At 30.8% G+C, this 17,112-nt stretch overlaps 3 protein-coding genes across 3 annotated transcripts; 1 reads left to right on the top strand and 2 right to left on the bottom strand.

Moving 5' to 3' along the window:
* Positions 1-1,280: 1,280 nt before the first annotated feature.
* Positions 1,281-8,815, bottom strand: Mocs2B (Molybdenum cofactor synthesis 2B). Its single transcript, XM_085189064.1, has 6 exons — positions 8,676-8,815; positions 7,868-7,983; positions 5,109-5,284; positions 3,953-4,201; positions 2,869-3,092; positions 1,281-1,629 (listed from the first exon to the last, which is right to left on the bottom strand). The coding sequence occupies exons 1-6, from the start codon at positions 8,802-8,804 to the stop codon at positions 1,516-1,518; spliced, it is 1,008 nt and encodes a 335-aa protein (XP_085045190.1). The 5' UTR covers positions 8,805-8,815; the 3' UTR covers positions 1,281-1,515.
* Positions 8,816-8,836: 21 nt separating this feature from the next.
* On the bottom strand, positions 8,837-9,103 carry Mocs2A (Molybdenum cofactor synthesis 2A). Its single transcript, XM_085189067.1, has one exon. The coding sequence runs from the start codon at positions 9,101-9,103 to the stop codon at positions 8,837-8,839; it is 267 nt and encodes an 88-aa protein (XP_085045193.1).
* Positions 9,104-10,749: 1,646 nt separating this feature from the next.
* Positions 10,750-16,967, top strand: LOC146537021 (uncharacterized). The gene has a single exon (XM_085189149.1). The coding sequence runs from the start codon at positions 11,149-11,151 to the stop codon at positions 15,997-15,999; it is 4,851 nt and encodes a 1,616-aa protein (XP_085045275.1). The 5' UTR covers positions 10,750-11,148; the 3' UTR covers positions 16,000-16,967.
* Positions 16,968-17,112: the final 145 nt, after the last annotated feature.

The following is a 17,112-nucleotide window of genomic DNA, read 5'->3' as shown; positions in this document are numbered from 1 at the left end:
AATAATAATTTATAGAGGATTTCGTTAAAGTAAAGGAAACAATTCATGTTTATTTTTAATTGATCTTATTTATTACATACTAGCGGACCCGGACGCGGCTACGCCTGCTTGAAATATAAGAATATAATTTCTATAGAAATATAATTTCAATCTAGATGAAATGCTAAAAGTGACTATTATATTTATTTTCATAAGGATGAATATCAAAATGTCGCGGTAACGAACGCGGTCGCGTAGCGACGACGGTTGTTATTAACATAGCAGAATAAATTGCATGTCAAATTAGAAAGTATTTTAATTTATTAATACATATGTGTAATGCAATATTATATAGCCTATAGCACTTCTGAAGAATGCAGCTTTCATACAAAACAAAAACAAAGTAAATCGATCCAGTAGATCCAGAGATCTTAGCGTTCAAACAAACAAACAAACAAACAAACTCTTCCGCTTTATTATATTAGTACTAGTGGACCCGGACGCGGCTACGCCTGCTTCAACTATAAGAATATTTATTAAATATATTCATGAAATTATTTTCAATTCTCAATAGAATTAGTAAGAAAATATAAGCTCAAATAATCAAAAAGAATAATAAGTAGATACACATTATTAGAAAAAAATATCTGAGTTATTGAAATGAACTAACAAAAGGATTAAAAGTAACTAAAGGATAGGTATTCTTAATATTAGAAAAAGTACCTAAAGTTTTCCGTACGTGCGTACATAGATATCAACTCTACGAAATAACTAAACATTTCTCTCTATTAAGTAGATTATCCTACTTATCGGGCAATATCGATTTATTTTATCGGGCAATATCAAATAAAATAAGAAGAGAATCAAAGTGTATTTTAAATTAATTATAAACAACAAATAAAGTTCGAAAATGTATGAAAATTTATAAAACCGTCAACGTCATCTGCCCGTTCGCGTCGTCATACTCACACTATGCCGCTAGTGGGCTAGCTCATTTCGAATCAGTGACATCTCCTTATTAAAATGCTAAAAGTGACTATTATATTTATTTTCATAAGGATGAATATCAAAACGTCGCGATAGCGGTCGCGTAGCAACGACGGTTGTTATTAACATGGCAGAATAAATTGCATGTCAAATTAGAATGTACTTTAAAATATATTAGTATATATGTGTAATGTAATGTTATATAGCCTATAGTACTTCTGAAGAATGCAGCTTTCATACAAAACAAAAACAATGAAAATCGGACCAGTAGATCCAGAGATCTTAGCGTTCAAACAAACAAACAAACAAACAAACAAACAAACTCTTCCGCTTTATTATATTAGTATAGATTAGCACTGTATGACAGATAAACTAAAAGTTTTATCTTTTCATAAAAAAGACAGGGAAAGTAATTTAATTTTTTTAATTAATTATGTTTTTCTTGACCACAAAAGATAGACGAGATATATAGACCGAAAAAACTCTACTAAACTCAAAAAAAGACACTTTTTTTATTGGCTTCTATTGATAGTAGATACTACACTAGTCTTAAGTATCATTTTGTTGTTTCTCAAATAATTCTATCTTCCGCGCGATGTCGTCTGCTGAAAACGTATAGTCCATTTGCTCCTCTTTTATTGCTGTGTTTTCCTTTTTGGATTTCTAAAATATATAAATTAGTAAATATAACGCAAATTCTTTTAACAGGTATTTGTAAAGTCAATATATATTTTTAAAGCATTTGATTAAGTTTTCCCCACACAATTTTTGAGACATTGTGTGTAGATAGATGGAATTTCACACCGCGCTTTGTCTACTAGAGCGAAGAAATGAAAATTATTAATTCCGTCGAGTGGGAATCGAACCTACAATCATTGTCTTTACGGACGATGCTGTTTCATTATATACAACAGCTCCTACATAACGTAGTGACAGAATATTCCGTTTTCTACTTACCGCCCACTTTTGGCATTGTTTACCGAGGGATAAAACAACGTAACAATTAAAAACAAAAAAACCTTGCAGACTTATGTTACAAGTGCGTCATGATGACGTCTAAATAATATATCTTTGTAAATAACATTTTGCAATATTAAAGACAATTGAGTAAATAATATTCTAGAAGTATTGCATGTTAGTATAATTTAAACTATCTATATATATAAAAGGACTTGTCCTCACTGACTGAGGTAAGACGCGCGCACAGCCGTAACCGCTGTGCGTAGAAACGTGAACTTTGGACAAAAGTTTACTTTCGTAATCTGGACATCCACTAAGAAGGGATTTTGAAAAATTTTAACCCTAAAGGGGTGAAATAGGGGTTCAAAGTTTGTATGGAAAAAATTTAAATCGGCACCGATTTTTATAAAATTTGAAATTTAGATTTTTAAAAGTATTTAATTGAACACGTGTTTCATCGTTTTCTAGAATTCTCCCCCTAAGGGTGCAAATAAGGGGTTGAAAGTTTGTATAGGTTTTTTTTTAAATCGTCACCAATTTTTATAAAATTTGAAATTCAGACTCTTAAACGTATATAATTAAATATATGTTTCATGGTTTTCTAGAATTAACCCCCTAAGGGTGCAAATAAGGGGTTGAATGTTTGTATGGGAAAATTCTTAAATCGCCACCGATTTTTATAAAATTTGATATTTAGACTCTTAAAAATATTTAATTGAACATATGTTTCATGGTTTTCTAGAATTCACCCCCTAAGGGTGCAAATAAGGGGTTGAAAGTTTGTACGGAAAAATCTTTAAATCGCCACCGATTTTTATAAAATTTGATATTTAGACTCTTAAAAATATTTCATTGAACACACATTCATGGGTTATTAGAATTCACCCTTAAATACGCAAGCGAAGCTGCGCGCGTCCGCTAGTTAACTAATATAGTACTTACCCAAAACAGAGAATATTCTGGAGAAATGGACTGTAAATGAGCTATTTTATCTTCCATGGCTTTTAATCGTTTGTATATATCTGGTGCAACGGGCCCCGTGTTGAGGAACGACTCTATTGATAATACTCTCTCAGAAATGGCAGAAGGTAGATCTGATTTCTCCGTTTTAATCTCGTGGTCCATTGACACTGTTTGTGGACCCCATTCGTTATGGACTTTACGGACTGGAATGGAATTAATTATTAATATGTTGTATAATCTGTATTGTACTAAAATATAAGGATGCTTAACGATTTATCGCTAGCAAGGAAGTCAGAGGCTGTCAACAGGACAATGCCTGACTGTAAAAACGCGAAGAGTGTGGGTTCGATTCTCACTCGGTAATAATTAATTTACTTTCTTTTGCATGCTGCGGTAGACGATGCGCGGCGTTCAGTTCCACCACACGACACGCACCGCCTCTAAAATTCGGCGGAAAGAGCTTATGCAACTTTCGAGAGAAAAGATACTGTAAAAAATTTAAATAGCGTCGATAGTCTTCGCCTATAATTATATGTTCAAGCGTATTATATTTTCAATAGTAACTAATAATTTCTATTAGCTGTGTCAATTGGTTACGTGAGACATTAGACATAAACCTGCTACCTACACCCAATAAAGTATGATTTTATTTTCCGTAAACATTTACACATATAATATGTAGTTACAATATATAGAATTTATTTCTTCGCATATAGCAGGGGGCAGAGAAACCCTAATATTAAGACACTCCGTTAATTATTTTTCGCCGAATTTTCGAGGCATTGGCGTCTGGAGTGGCGGAACACAGGACCGCACCACATTCCCCGAATGGGGAACCCACAACTGTCGCATTACAGTCACACTTTTGTGCCCCTGTGCCTCGATGGTGCCTTTTCCTGACTAGGCATGAAAATTAATATAATATAAATTCAATAACTCCTCTAACTCAATCCAATCATACACCCACTAGTACTGCGTAAAATTATATCTCATTATCATAATTCACTTAAAAAAACAACAAATATAAACAAGATTCTAATATGTATTATCAAAAATGACCTACTTTTTAAATGGCCCTTAGAATCGCTTCGCTTCACGAACTGCGCTCTCACTCTAGCACACGTATTCGTATCTTCCGTCTCGCTCTCACATTTTGTGGGTATAAAATCGTTTATATTATTTATATTTACTTGTTCCCTTTTTCTTTCTATGAAATTATTAATTCTTTTCTCTAATTCCTCGCTTGAAACGTTAATTTGTATAAGATTTTTATCTACAGGATGTTCTAGTTGTCTTTCTGGTTGTATATTACCTGTAAATATATTATCATAAGCTATGTTTCTTAGATGGGCGATTTTAAAAAAACGCAATTATAAAACAAAACTTTATTTTATTTGAAATAACAATTGAACTTATAAATAGTAAAATATTGTGTAAATATATTTTTCTATTAAATCTAAAATAAAAATATGTAGCTAGTATGGTTTAAATTTTAATACGCTAAATATACGTATGTACTATGGAGCTAGCTCGCTTAGCTCACTATAATAATTTAAAAAAATAAAGCCCTTAAAGGACAACGATCATTTACATAAATATAAAAAGTTATGACATACAAAACAAAGATAAATTTAATAGGTTTTGTAACTTCTAAGACATTTTAATTAAAAATACACCATTAAATAAAAAATACAACCAAAGTCTGACAAAAAAAAATAATCTAGAAAACGTGACTAACGTTTATAAGAAATAAAATTACACTAAAAAATCAATTAAAAAGCAACACAGCAACCTGAGATAAGAAAAATGCATAAGTTATTTAAATATAAAAAACATAACGAATGTATACATATAAAATTATCAAATTTATATATCTTATATATTTTTAAATCAAAAAGGAACCACGTATATTTTATTAAGCGATTGTACTACACGTTGTATATTTTATTAAGTGATTGTACTAATCCATAATTCCTACACAGGATGTTGATATAATTAAATATTTTGTTTTAATTTATATCCTCTAAAATTTTACAAAATAAAATATGTTATTTAGAGGATCAATAAAACAGCTTAGCGTAAGAAATATTATTTTCTTATGCATTCAAACGATAGTAACAAGTTCAAATTCGTTAGCCAAAATAAAAAAAAAACAACCCAAAAGTTATATATAAATTACACATGCCCGTTACAGCTTTTACGTTTAGTAGACCACGCACATTCAACATTTTCTTTCCAAACTGGATCCGAATCCACGTACACCTCCTTCTTCCAAATGGGCACGTTCGCTTTGAGCTGGTCTATAGAGAAGGAGACCGCGTCTAACGAGTCTCGTCTGTGAGGACTGCTCACCGCTATAACTACTGATGCTTCGCGACAGGGCACGTTACCTAACCTGGAAGGTAATAGGGTAATATATTAGGGTAACAAATAATAATATCGCCTTTGCCTGTAAACGTGACGGGTGTGGATGTGATTTTCACATAGCGAATGAATTATTATATTTCCTCGCTTTGGTATGCGGGATTATAGTATGAACCTAAAAAAAACACATATTATATGAATAAATATGAGTTTAACTGTATTACGAAAACACTATATTATGAAAAGCTATGTACCAATCATAGTACTTAATCGACTTGCAAATTACTTACAAACAAACACACACACACATAATAAAAAGTATACATAAAACGTACAATTATAGTTAACTACATCCACCGTTATGTATTGTAGTTGTGCAACCAGTTATTACGAAATAGGATCTATTATTAGAGAAGTACTTTAAATGACTTTGATAGTATAGTAATTGAAAATGTTATAATGTGTAGGATATGATCATCATCACTTACATTCACTTATGGCTGATGCCTCATGGTGTACTTTGGTTGGTTCTAATAAACGCAATGATAGTGGATTCGAGGTTCTAGTCCCATTCAGGAAATTTAGATATCCGACAAGAGAAGGCGTGCACTGTTCGAAGATGGCTGGCCCGAGTATATGGCTTGTAATGGCTCGAATTCAAGCACTGTCCATATAAGTCCTGAATCAGTTGTTCAGTCGGAAAAGTTCAGGTACCTTGGATTCGTTAAGCACGACAACAGACCAACCATCGAGGACGTTAAAAATCTGCACGGTCATGGAGTATATTGAATAGGGAGGCAGACCCTGGCAAGAAACGCCAAGAGAACAAGAGAAGCATGCAGTTTCCGCGACAAAAAATAAACCTATGTCTACGGAATGGATCCCAATTGGTTTATATATGTTCACTTCGATATGCGTAAAAATAAATATACGATAAAGTACTTTGAATACCTTGAAATTAAATAAAATTGATTATTGCATATAACTGCGTTTAAGTGGCGTATCAAAGTAAACTATTAATCAAAAGTTACTACAACAATATAAATATAAACTGTATTTAATTTACTGAACGATTAACATATAAGAAAAAAAATGAAATATTTAATATTTTCATTTCTTCACTCTGTTGTCGAGACAAAGCGCGGAGCTGAGTTCCGCCATTCAACACGCAATGCCTCCAGATTTCGATTGGGAAATGGGGAACAAAGTGTCATGTCTTCGGTGCTTATTTATTTAGAAACCGCTCTTAAGTCTGAGATCGATCTTGAGACAGCGATTTCATTCATAAATTGTATATCTATGAATGAAATCTCAAGATTGCGAGCGATTTCAAAAAACGGGCCTAGTGGTTGTATCTGCATATTCCGTTTTGCGGGAAAATGCGTGAAACCGTACACAATAACCAATTTCCATAACCGACATCAATATAAATAAATTTGTATAGCAACCTTCTAAGAAACAAGCATATTTTAGTATATTTTGAATACATAATATCTAATTATCTAGAATAAATACGTAAGTGACCTTGTGCGTAGTCTAAAGTACCTACATATTATGATGATAAAAACATGATGCAACAAGATAAATTTCAAAGTATACTATAAAGATAATTAGATGACATTTTGATCGATCACATGGCACGGTTTGGTGAACTCTTGCCAAGTTATTTGTAGTACATACTGTTGATAAATATTTTTAAATGAATTAACGTATACAAATATTACATACACTAATAATAATATAAATATAAATAAATGCTAATAATTATTAGTTTATTTATATTTATTAGACTATGTGATAGTTGCGTGATCCACCTTCACGCTGTATCCCGCATATAGCAGGGTTTGCAAAAACCTAGTGTCAAGAGAGTCCGTTCCCCACTTTCCGCCGAATTTTGAGGCATTACGTGTTGAGTAGAACTCAACACTGTGCTTTACTTTGGTAACAGAGTGAAGAAATGAAAATATTAATAAATAATAATAGAATCCTGTCACTAGCAATCAAACACACAACGGTCGCGTTTACAGTCACATGCGCCACCACCACGTGCTTGTACACCACGATAGCCACAACTACGACTCCGATTTGATTATATTCAAAGCAATAAATAATATTCAAGAACACAATTATTAAGTTTAAATAAACAATAAACAAAAGATAATTTGACACTGAGAATCAATGCCATCAAAATATAAAACTTGAATCAACAATCTCTATTCAGATAAACATACACAACCACATACAACATACACAACCAAGACATACATATTTTTTCAGGCTGTTCCAGAACATAGCAGGGTGGAGGTAGATGAGTTAAGCAATACATTCCCATTAAGATTTCTTACTTTCCGTCGATTTTAGGGATGTGTTGATGTGCGGAACTCAATGGGGCGCTCTGCCTTGTTATCAGCGCAAGGAAATGAAAGTATCAAAAATTTAATTTTCTCAATTGTGAATCAAACCCACAACCTTTTGCGTTTACAGCTGTTCACTTGTGAATCAATACTGTTGTGTCTCAACGGGTATCATATTATATTTCCATTGCATTAAAACACCTCTTAAATTGTTATAATAAAGTATATATCTAAGTAGTGTACTAAAAAAATATACATACCTGTGGTAAATTGCTATACCGTGAACAGCGGGCCACCTGTCTCTGACATCATTACAAATACCCTTCATGGCTTTCAAGGCCATTGTCTCATAAGCCTCATATTCCAGTCTTAGCACCTGAACAAATAAATTTATATAAATATATTTTAATATTCTTTTTAGCTTAATGCTTTATCCGTCATATTTTTCTTGCCTTCACTTTACTTTTGAACTAATCTAATTGTTGAAAGGTATTTTGTCTAGTTTCTTAGGCCACCACGACACCACACCATCTTAGGTTCACCAATTTTTTATTGATATAAATTTTGGGGTGGGCACAGTTATCATGGCATATAGCAGTGTAGGCACAGGGAAGTTATTTTTTCAACACAAACCTATTTTGAAGACATAACATGTTAAGGGGAAAACTCAACACCACATTTCTTTTTTACCAGATCATGGAAATAAAAATATTTCATTCTCCAAGTGGGAATAGAACTCTCAACTATTGCATTTACAGTCAGACACAACTACTGAACCACAACATCCTCAAAGTGTTTAGTTCTAATATATATGGATGCAATATGTTGTCATATTTAAATATGCAAATTAAAACCACATGGTAAATAGATGTAACAGGATTATTATACTTGTTACATTACATCATGTTGATCAATTCAATGTGGGTTACATTTACTACTTTAGTCAAACATACACTTAGAATAAGTTATTCAAAAATTTTTTGTAATTACCATTTGACCATGGTAAGATAATTTGTGGTAAGATAATATCACATAATCAAAAAAATTAAAAAAAAAAACTATAATTACCTTTTTTCCTTCAAAGTTATCCCTAGTGGTTCCAATAAAAACAGACACTGCACCACAACTATCGTCCACAACCAAATCGCTAATAGTCTCTACGGACAACTTATCTACAGTTAACTTTAAATGATCCATATTTTAATATTTAAATATTTATGAATAAAATATTATCCGCCACTCAATGGTGGGATCACAGCAATAAGATCACTTTCTCTTAATTCTATATCTTTTATATCAGAACAAACTTCTTCATTCTTTGCCAGCAAGATATTGTTTTTTATAATTTCTAAATTAAAATTTTTAATAATTGTATTTAAAAGTTGTTCATAATTTATTTTAGTAGGTAAATGTATAACTGCTTCTCGTGTACCAGCTAGTTCCTTTGATTGAGCAAAAAATAATAGTTTTATTGGTACATCATGCTTAATTTCCATATTTCATCCTGAAAATTTTCAGTAATTAATATATGATAATCTCCACAATGTTGAAAGTTAAAAGTATTTTCAGTACCACTTTATTTTTGCAATTTAATAATATGCAAGGTTAAAACCGGTTTTACTAAAGAACTGTTTATAATTAAAATAAAACAAAAAACACAATAACCTCTCACAACAGTGAAAGACAAACTAAACTTGTGTGCAGCAATCGCTTACTATAATCTTTTCAATGTGATATAATTTTTACTTTAAAAGTGTACGTATGTTATGTTGTTACAAATATAATCAATTTACCACACTACTACATACGCAAAAAAATTATATCAAAAAACTGGTTATATTGACCGAAAATGTTTAAGTAAATGATAAATGTACTTAAAAATACTTTCTACTTTTTACTTGAATGTTTTAATTATTAGTTATATATTTTTTTAGTTATTCTACTCGATTTTCAGAATATTTACATGAATAAAAACATCTTTTGAATGTGAACTTTTGCCAAAAGCACAAATTATGAGTGTTTACGCCACTTATATGAAATGAATAAATTTGGTGATTGCTAAAGAAATAAAGAGAAAATTACAACCTCTCTTATAATATAGAAACACAGTTTTGGTTAATAATTAAAAATCATTCAATTTGAACTTTTACTTGACCATAGTGATTATAATTTTGACGTGATTTGACGTTTTATTTGACAAAGTCGCTGGAATCTTTGCTTTATTCAGTACAATTTGAATCTGTTGTCTAAATGAATTATAATACTGTTACTGTTCTGCGGTACTAATATTATTATAAGAAAATATCAATATACATCACTACCTTCGAAAAGAAAACAAATAATAATTCTTTTTAAAAATGTATAAAAAATTTATGTTCCGGAGAACATAGTAGGAATAGGAACGTAGTAGAATAGGAATACATGGCTTAGTGGTCAGAAACTCAGAACATTGGACGGCAAGCAAGAGGTACAGAATTAATTACCTCAACGTTCAAATTTTCTTCCGTTTTCTAAAAAATATTTCTCTATCCACAGTGTGTCACTTTAAAAATGTGTAAAAATATTAGCGCCAATGAGCATATAGAAAACAATTTTAGATTTAAATTTAAACTTATAAAAAAAAGAGTTTTCCAATTAGTCGGAATCTTTTTTTATTTAAAATACAAAAACTAGGAGTAAAAATATTCATAATGTTGTAAAAAAATATATTAAATATTAATGTTGTTAAAAAATATTCATAATCAGTAATTTCTATTTATACGTTACATGGGGTCAAACAACATAACCACATTCTCATCAAGATATGACTTTGACGGTGGTTATAACTTATTTATTTTATTAGAATCTCTGTAGTCTGTCACTTTCACTTCCCCAAAGATAATTGCTTAGAATTATCATTTTCCAAGAGAGAAAGCCATTTACATTTATACCAATATTTTTAACATTACTAAATTATTATACCACACTTAGGAAAGAAGAATAATTATTTATTTATAGCACATATAGTACATGTATAGTATCCTGTATTTTTTTTTCTATAAATATATTTGAAACATAATTATTAAAAATAAAAAAAATACAGAAATCGCTTCGTGTATGGACTACTTTATCATTGACAGTGACAGTTGAAGTAAATTCAAACGGTTTAAATTGTTGACCGGTGTGTGTTCGATTCGAACTTGGCGCAAGTCGTAACTGATTTTTGGCAAGGTTCCCTCGGGCTCGGGCGCGCGTTACATAAAATGAACGTCGCACCGCTTTCAGTACAAAAAGGTTAAAAATAGATTTTCAGAGTGAGTTGCGTGTTCAGACATTTTTGTTTTCATATGACATACATTCCGCGTTGCTTTGTAGTTGCTTTAGAAATTGTGAAGAAGTGAAAATCTAAAATCTGATACTGTAAACATTGGACTAATTTTTTTGTTGATACGCCACAGTTTTTGAACTATAACAAAAAAATACACCTTGAGCAGTGTTATAATTAAAGTTTGTTTTGAACTATTTATTTTATGACTGCGCAGTGTTTAAAAGGGCGCTGAAAATGGCTTATTTGAAGTCAATGGATGTGGACCACATTGGAAGTGATTTTGATGATAAGGAGAACTCTATACAAAATAGCAATGTGTTGCCAAGAACGCCTTGCACAGAAAAAGGATATGAAGAGCTGGACGTATCCGAGCTTAATATGAAATTAAGATACTCAATGACACCAGCATCATCGCCTATGTCTAAAAGCTATACAGCAAATTTTAAAGAAAAAACAATTGTGAACCAAGATGATATTCTAAATAATACAATTACGAATGAAAATTGTAATTTAACCCGTTCTCTTTATTCAACATTGACAAAATCTGAATCTGTTTCAAAGTCACCAAAGTTACCATTACAAGTAGTGTCAAATGATCAATTTTTAAACAATACTATGAGTACTTCAATGCATACGTCAATTGACACAGATGCTAACTGTACAATAACACTAAGTGGACCGGACAATATTGATGAAAATATATCATTGCCAAGCACTTCATCATCTTTGGTGCACACACCTGAAGCAATAACACCAACAAAAGATATCCCAAAAGGTGATGGAGGGTCTCCTATCATGCGGGGCCTTAAAAGTGTATTAAATATGTTCAGAACCTCTCAAAGTCCAATACCTCCTGAGGAACTTTCGAGTCAGGGTTTAAATTCATTAGACTCTCTTAGTAAAGACACAACTATACCACCTACCAATTTAGCCTCAACACCGATCAATACCAATAAAAAAAAAGAATGCAATTCTTCTAAGCGAAATAGCCCACTTAAAGATAGTGTTAGTTTCAATGATGATTTAGAAAAAGAATTACAGTGGAAAGAAGAAACAACAATTATATTTAAGCAAGAAAAAATTCCCATTCAAAAGCTTTTTTTTCAACAACCTCTATTAAAATCACTAGAACAACCACCCTCAAACAAAAATGAAAATGTAGAATATATGGATTTATCTTACAATGAATCCGTGCTAGTTGAAAAAACTATGACTGAAACAGAAAATAAAACTATTTCTAATATTGTTGAAGCTACTACTGGAATAGAGTCTGATAGTGAATTTGTGGACTGTGAGACTAACATCAAGAATGAGGAACAATCAAAATCTGAATTGAATACATTAGCTTCTGATGATAATACAAATAATAAAATAATTGATATAAATAGTGAAGCAATTCAGAAACTTGTTTATGAAGAATGTCTTACTGTAGATAAAACAACTAATGAAATGGAATCAGATGACTTGAATAAAACTAATACAATTTTACAAGGTATATCATATCACAATAACATATTGATAGAAGGTGATATTATTCATGATGCTCACAATAGTGGTGAAAATTTGGTTAGTGAAGTTACAGGAACTCATGATGTAATATTAAATGTGATAGAAAATGAACATCCTTTAAAAATGAATGATAACAGTAATATAGAATTGCAAAATGATATTATTAATGTATTTAGCTCTGCTCAAGAAAAGCAGCTACAAGAGGTCCCAACTGTCAATGAAAACAAACAAGAAATACTATCAGAAATTAAAGAACAGAATAAAGAAAAGAATCCCTATGATGTAACAAAACCTTTGAATATAATAACAGATTATCCAAATAATGAAAATATAAATAATTCATTCAAATGTATACAACAAAATGATAATGATAATACTTTGCAAAATTCAGGACTGTTAAAAAAATATGATGTTGAAGAAATTATTAATAACGCAGAAATAATTCATGACAATATTGAACAATTTGATAATGTAACTTTCAATGAGGACACAAATGTAAATAATTTAACAAATAAGTTACCACATGTAAGTAATGAAAATATTTTGTTAAACAGTACTGATAATATGGTTAATGAAACTTTACTAAACAAAGACGAAAAGGTTTTGAGAGATATTTCTATGGATAATAATTGTAATCACAATACTGAAACTAACATTAAAGAGTCAATAGATAAAGTAATAAATGTAGATTCAAATAATTATGAAACTAATTATAATATAAGTTTTCAAAAACCTATGTGCTATAATACTAATAACACTCAGTGCATAGACACAGGTGATAGTAACAATGTAAATATATTAAACAATTCAGAACAGAAAACAACACAAGAGTTAAAGAATGAAAGTGAAGGACCATTGAATGAAGCTCAAGAACCATTGCCCAATGAACTATCTAGCACACCATCTGATTGCCCACTCCCATTTGATGATGACATGGATAATTATAATTCAAAAGAAACTCTTAATACTGAAGTGAATACCATAATAATTAATAATGGCAATCTCGAAGATATAATACAACAAATACCTATTGAAACTTTAGAACATATTAATATTAATATTTTTACAGAAGGAAATATATTTCCCAATGAGTCAGAAATGTCAGATGGAACTGTTAACAAAACTATAGAAATTGCCAATGACAAAGCTGATTCTATGAAAACATTTAATTCTGAAGTGCCTCCTGATCACCTGATGGTTCTAGTTAATACAAATACTGGTACATTTATAAACAAAAGTAATGACAATGTGCAATCTTTTGAAGAGATTAGGTTGGGAAATCAAGAAGAAATTAATATTGATAACAACAAAATTATTGAAAGTGCAATGGTTTCTCCTTTAAATATAAAATCATCCAACAATGTAGTAAATAATTTCAATGACATTAAAGTAGAAAGTATTGAGAATCCATTTCAAACAAAGACTAAACTTCAACAGTCTCCGCCAATTTCACCAAAATTAAGCCGGAAAGGATATACCATTGATTTTGATGAAATAGATGATCCTTTTGCCACAAAAACTACTATTAGGACTTCCCCCCCACCTGAAACTTCTATAAATACAACTATAAATTACACACCTCAAAAACAAATTGAGCAAAAAAGAGTACAAATGCAAAACCGACGAAAATCTCAACCAGAAAGAAAAAGACAAAGTACATCCAAAAAACCATTCAATAAGTCTTTTGAATCTGTGTTAATGAAACGTAAAATCGAAGAAAGTATAAATATTAGTAAAGATAGTTCATGGGATAATGCAGTTATAAAAACGAATGAACAAAATGCTTGTTTAAGTGAAGAAGTTGTAACACAAATGACCAATGATATCCCAGAAAATTGTAATGGTTTCGAGATTCATTCACAAAACAAAGAGAAGCTTAATGCAAATGAAATAAAAAACGAAAATACAATAGACAAAAAAGTGACTGAAATCGAATGTTCTAAAGAATCATCTATTACGAATACTGTAAACAAAAGTGTTTTTAATTTACCTGAGATTGATGACATAAATTTTAATCCTTTTGCTACCAAGGCAAGAGTTCATCAGTCTCCATCTCCATTAATGACTCAAACTTCCGAAGCATTAAATGATGAAATTGAAAGTCAATCACAATTAGTTAATGATATAACCCTAAATATTGAGAGTAACATTCAAGAACAAAAGCAGATATCACCCGGTGCAACAAGCATTAATTCTTTAAAAGATAATGATAGCAAAGATAGTACAGATCGAGAGGTTAAAACAGAAGATGAAGATACTATTGAAGGTCCATTTTTCGAGGCAGATGATCTCACTGAAGCTGAAAAGCAATCAGATTTTGAATTAAATGATGATATGCCATTTGAAGACTTTCCTGTTGAAGATAAAAAAGAAGAATTATTTATTGATGCTGAGGCCTTTGAATTTCTTCTCAATCAAAATAAAGATAAATTAGTAGCAGACAGTGGTAGAGAAAGCTTATTTCTTAAATTTGATCCACTCTTTGCCAAAAGAGTTTCATCAGATGGTGTCCTATCTGCCCTTAATAGGATACAAAAGAGACAAAGTATGTCTATAAAATCCACTAAGACAGATAAACTTAATGAAACTTTAGAACCGATAGCAGCAAGTACTGCAAGAAATGTTAGTGAGGAAGCCATTGATGAACCTAATATTATGACATCAAAACCTATGATGGTTGTGAATCCTGCTGTTAGTTCTCTCGTATCATCAAGGAAGTCCATGACACCTCCCAGAATTAACAGACAATCTCTCACTTTTACATCACCAGCGATGGCTGTCATTGATAGATTACTCTCATTGAGTGGGAACACTTCGTTATTGGATCATGACACAAGTATTCAACAGCCGACTAGAGACTGTAACGATACTGACATTGCTCTCACTCAATTAAGAGAACTTTTAGCTGAGAAAGAAATACATGTGCATAATTTAAGATCGGAAACCAAAGAACTAAAAGAAAGATTGGCTGTCATGGAGTCACAAGTAAGGACATTAGAAAAGGAAAGTGAGGAAAGGCTCAAGAAAGTAAAAGATTTAAACGATCGCATCACAGAGAAAACTAAAATGAACAAGAGTATGGCTTTGGTGGTAGAAGAGTACGAAAGGACGATAGCTAGCTTAATAGCTGATATGGATCAAGATAAAAGACGAAATGCTGAAGAGAGAGTGATGTTGATTAGTGAAAAAGATGAGCAAACTGCTCACCTTGCTAGCATGGAGGTGTCTTTCAGTGATTTGCACAGTAAATATGAGAAAAGTAAACAAATTATATTAAGTATGAAGGCGAATGAAGATACATACAAGAAATCAATTAATGAATTTCAAGCTAACTTCTTGAAAATGGAGAACAATTATGAACTTTTAAAGCAGCACGCAACATCAAAGCTGAACCACGCTAACCAAGAACTTGAGAAAATCAACAAATCGCACGAAGCAGAGGTCCTGAAACTGAACGCTATGATAAAGCGCAAGGAATTGCATATAACGTCTCTAGAAGAATCACTCACACAAAAGACCAAGGCCAACAATGAATTGACAGCTATCTGCGATGAACTCATTAGTAAAGTCGGTTGAAGCAATTTTGATAGTCAACCTATATTACCTTTGTGATCTGATTTTTCAAGAAATGCTTGTGCACTTATCTTGCGATAAGTTGCAACAAGTGACCTTAACCAAGTGCCAATTCTCAAAGAAGACTGTTAAATGTGATACTGTTTTGAATTATGCAAAAAACAACTTTAGTGTGTTAATATTGTGAAAGTGCTTGTAATCAAAATATTTTAAAATTTAAATATGCATCTAATTTTATATTTATATACTAAAAGTAAAATTATTACACTTGCATCTTATGAAAAAAAAAATGTTAAATTTTACATTGCATGTTTAATGTAGACTTTCAAAAAAATAAATTCTTTCACACAAATATAAAATTAATTTAACAGAGTTTCTCTATTTGTATAATGAATGACGAATATTTTCCTAGATTTATTGAGTTTGTTACATAAAAATACTATAAGATTTTGATAAGCATTATTAATATTGTAAAGAAATGAAGGAACTATTTTTGGACACTTTACAAACGATTAAAAAATATTTTTATACATATTTAATTACAATATTGTATGTTAAATCTATGGCTGAGTTCATTTCAAGATTTTTGTTTTAAAAACTATTTGTAAAATGGGAATTAACCTACTATTACGACTATTTTACTTAATGATGACATATGCTTTAAATTTTAATATTGATCAATCTAATCCAAAAAAATACAAAAATTTATTAATATTTTTCCACTAATAATAATTGTTAAAAAATATCCTCTGTTGTAACATAGCCTTAACCATTCCTAAGAATCTTTATTTTCCACTTGCTTTAAATAAAATGTTTATAAGAAATTATGATAAAAACACTGTTTAGGGTTTGCCTGTATGATCCATGTTTATTAATTTCTCTCTTTCTCTCTCAATTGTTGAATCTTATATTTTTGTATCATATTGTGTTATTAGATTATTATTTTAGTTAATAAATGTATTGACTTTCAAGCCCTTTTTTATTTATTTTCTAACTTCGTCAATGATTACTTACTTAACTAAGGCCATTCGCATTATTTACATTTTGGCTTAACACTAGATATATTTTTAAATGAAGTTTTAATTGTATTTGAAAGATCATATTCAAAATAAGTTA

The sequence above is a fragment of the Heliconius melpomene genome, chromosome 8, assembly GCF_056956725.1.
Source record: "Heliconius melpomene rosina isolate 202511_hmr_F chromosome 8, ASM5695672v1, whole genome shotgun sequence".
Classification (NCBI taxonomy): domain Eukaryota; kingdom Metazoa; phylum Arthropoda; class Insecta; order Lepidoptera; family Nymphalidae; genus Heliconius; species Heliconius melpomene.
Note: the sequence above shows the minus strand (reverse complement) of the source record. Positions and strands in the feature narration are given on the sequence as shown.